General features: G+C 51.9%; 1 protein-coding gene across 1 annotated transcript; it reads left to right on the plus strand.

Annotated features, from left to right (window-relative positions):
- Positions 1–319: 319 nt before the first annotated feature.
- ZNF425 (zinc finger protein 425) lies at positions 320–3,159 on the plus strand (the record flags this gene model as incomplete). Its single annotated transcript, XM_026450796.1, has 1 exon — positions 320–3,159. A coding segment is annotated over one exon (2,016 nt), but the record flags the coding sequence as incomplete, so codon positions are not given.
- Positions 3,160–3,921: the final 762 nt, after the last annotated feature.

The raw sequence follows: 3,921 nt of genomic DNA on the forward strand, positions 1-3,921 counted from the left end.
ATTTTTTAGTAGAGACGGGGTTTCACCATGTTAGCCAGGATGGTCTCGATCTCCTGACCTCGTGATCCGCCCGTCTCGGCCTCCCAAAGTGCTGGGATTACAGGCTTGAGCCACCGCGCCCGGCCGACGGCACACTCTTACAATTCCAGCTACTCGGAAGGCTGAGGCAGGAGAACTGCTTGAACCCAGGAGGTGGAGGTTGCAGTGAGCCAAGATCGCGCCACTACACTCCAGCCTGGGCAACAGAGTGACACTCTATCACAAATAATAATAAAATAATTTAAAAAGTTTAAAAGGCAGCCCTAGAACCCAATTATAGGGTAGACATATCACTGATGAGAGTGATACTTTTTCCGCTCCAGATCACGAAGGAACTCTCAGGACAAAAGAAGAGGATTTTTTTAATTCTCTTGAGGACCGTTTAAATGGTCCTCAAAAACAGGACTTGGGTGCTGCCTTACCAGGGAAGGAGAGAAAGATTTTATCAGCTCAAAGAGCCACCTTCCAGTCTCCAAGTCTCAAAGAAGCAGAGATTCTAAATAAAAAAGTCAGCATCAGAGCATCTGATCCAGACAAGAAAGACCTGCGGCATAAGCCTCGGGAGACGCCAGGGCACTTAGAAATTCCCACAGGGCCAAGATGCTATTCCTGCTATGTCTGTAGGAAAGTCTTCCAAGTAAGGAGGGATTTGCTAAAGCACAAACGGAGCCACTCCAAGAGCCAGCTCTGCAGATATCCAAAGTACAAAAACACGTCCAGAGGGAAGTCCGAACGGAGGCGGACGCAGAGGCTCCTGTGTCAGAAGAAGCGGTTCCAGTGCAGTGAGTGTGAGAAGAGCTACTTCCTGAAGGGCAGCCTCGTCACTCATCAGGTTGTCCACACCGGCCAGCGGCCCTACCCGTGCCCTGAGTGCGACAAGACCTTCCGGTACAGGGCCAACCTGAAGAAGCACCTGTGTCTGCACCGCGGGGAGCGGCCGTTCTGCTGCGGGGAGTGCGGCCGGGCCTTCCTGCAGCAGTGCGAGCTCACAGAGCACCTGCGGCTGCACAGCGGAGAGAAGCCCTTCCAGTGTCCGCAGTGTGACCGGTGCTTCCGCCTGAAGAGAGGCATGAAGGTCCATCTGTCCCAGCACAGCGGGAAGAGGCCCTTCCACTGTCCCGAGTGTGGCCGGAGCTTCTCCCGGAAGGCTGCCCTGAAGACCCACCAGAGGACGCACAGCGAGGAAAAGCCGTTTTCTTGTGCTGAATGCGGCAGGAAATTCATCTACAAGATTAAGCTGGACGAGCACATCAGAGTTCACACGGGAGAGAAGCCCTTTTCGTGTCCCGAGTGTAACAAAAGTTTCCGCCTCAAGAGAAGCCTGAAAGCCCACGGGCTGCAGCACAGCGGGAAGAGGCCTTTCCAGTGCCCGGAGTGCAGCAGGGGCTTCTTCTGGAGGAACGCCATGCGCGCCCACCAGCGCCTGCACAGCGAGCAGAAGCCCTTCCCCTGCGCCGAGTGCGGCAAGCGCTTCACGCGGCCCTCCAAGCTCGCCTGCCACACCAGAGTCCACGACGGGCAGAAGGAGTTTCCCTGCGGTGAGTGCAAAAAGACCTTTTCTCAGCAGTCGCGGCTGACGCAGCACCTGAAGGTGCACACCACGGAAAAGCCGTTCTCCTGCGCCGAGTGCGGCCGCAGTTTCCGCCGGCGCGCGCATCTCACAGAGCACACGAGGCTTCACAGTGGCGAGGAGCCCTTCCAGTGTCCCGAGTGCGACAAGAGCTTCTCCTGGAAGGCCTCCATGAAGTTCCACCAGCGGATGCACAGGGACGAGAAGCCCTTCGCGTGCGGTGAGTGCGGCAAGACCTACACGCATCAGTCTCAGCTCACCGAGCACCTGAGGCTGCACAGTGGCGAGAAGCCCTACCAGTGTCCTGAATGCCAGAAGACTTTCCGCCTCAAGGGAAATCTGAAAAGCCACCTGCTGCAGCACAGTGGTCAAAAGCCGTTCTCTTGTGTGATATGTGGCAAAAGTTTCACTCAACAGTACCGGCTCACAGAACACATTCGAGTCCACAGCGGGGAGAAGCCCTTCCAGTGTCCGGAGTGTGACAAGAGCTACTGCATCAGGGGCAGCTTGAAGGTCCACTTGTATACGCACAGCGGAGACAGGCCCTTCCGGTGTCCTGAGTGTGGCAAAGGCTTCTTCCAGAAGAGAATCCTGAAGGCCCATCTGTGCCTTCACAGTGGGGAGAGGCCTTTTTCTTGTGATGAGTGTGGAAGGAGCTTCACGTACGTGGGGGCGCTCAAGACCCACATTGCGGTGCATGCCAAGGAGAAGCCCTCCAGCCTCTAGGTCAGGCCATGCGGTAGTCAGGCAACCATAGCTTTCAGGTGGTGCCAGCAGCTCTGTTGGCTCGAGTTGAGGCAGGTTGAAGGATTCACAGGGTAAGATGGGGCACAGTGGCTCCCGCCTGTAATCCCAGCACTTTGGGAGGCCCAGGGGGAGGATCGCTTGAGCCTAGGAGTTTGAGACCAGCCTGGGCAACATTGCAAGATTCCCTCTCTACAAAAAATACGAAAGTCAGCCAGGTGTTACGGTGCATGCTGTGGTCCCAGCTACTTTGGGGGGCTGAGGCAGGAGGATCGCTTGAGCCCAGGAGGTAGAGGCTGCAGTGAGCCATGCTCACACCACTGCACTGTAGCCTGGGTGACAGAGCAAGACCTTGTCTCAAAAAAAAAAAAAAAATCACAAAATACTGGCTATAGACACACTGGCTGGATGTGTGGTCTGCAGAACCCGATGGCTCCTTGACAAAAGTTCCAGATAATCCAGTCAAAGAGACATCTCCCTCAGTAATCCTCATAGGAAAGACCTGCCAGTCATGGAGGAAACATTTATACTGATCTGCTAGTCCAACAGATCTCTTCAGTGTCATCCAATAATCCCTTCATTAAATTCAGAAACTACCGCCTGAGCGAAGAAATGTTACAGGCAGGAACATACTCCTCAGTCAGCTTTTCCATTACCAGGCCATTTTACTTAAATCTGTATTAAAGCCTTCAGTTTTCTCTCATAGTGGATTTTCATTTTCTCTCAGATGGTGAGAGGGCATCTGCTTCTTGGAATGTTTCCATAATGCTAAAAATAAATGTCTTCCACTATCTCATTTGTTAAAATGATTACCCATGTGTTCTTTCCTTCTGAATTTTACTTAAATCACCTAAAAATCCACCATTGTAACAGGCAGTGTTATTTATCTAACCCCCCTACATTTTTGACAGTGTTACGTCAGTTCTCAAAGAACTATACTTAACAGGGTCTCTGAGGAAAATACCAAAGGCAAAAATACTGTCAGTCTGTGGTATCACTCTATTTTTTTTGCCCTGTGGCCTAATCTAACATTATAAGATAATTTTCCAGGCTATTCTGGCAAACCCCCATCTGTCTCTCAGACTGTCAATCTTTGACGTTACTCTTTTTTTTTTTTCCTTGAGATGGAATCTTGCTCTGTCACTAAGGCTGGAGTGCAGTGGTGCCATCTGGCTCCCTGCAAACTCTGCCTCCTGGGTTCAAGCGATTCTCCTGCCTCAGCCTCCCAAGTGGCAGGGACTACAGGCGTCTGCCACCACGTCTGGCTAATTTTTTGTATTTTTAATAGAGGCGGGATTTCACCATGTTAGCCAGGGTGGTCTCCATCTCCTGACATCATGATCCGCCCACCTCGGCCTCCCAAAGTGCTGGAATTACAGGTATGAGCCACTGCGCCCAGCCTTTGACATTACTCTTAAGAGAACTTACAGCCTTCCTTAGAAAGTTTGAGTGCCTTCATAAATTTTGTGTGTTGCACAAAACGTGGTCACCAGTTACCCAAGTCAGAATCTGCTGGGATCAAAGTCATTACAAGATTCACAGCATGTATACAAAGAGGAAAAAGGTGC

This window comes from Piliocolobus tephrosceles, unplaced genomic scaffold, assembly GCF_002776525.5.
Source record: "Piliocolobus tephrosceles isolate RC106 unplaced genomic scaffold, ASM277652v3 unscaffolded_25017, whole genome shotgun sequence".
Lineage (NCBI taxonomy): Eukaryota > Metazoa > Chordata > Mammalia > Primates > Cercopithecidae > Piliocolobus > Piliocolobus tephrosceles.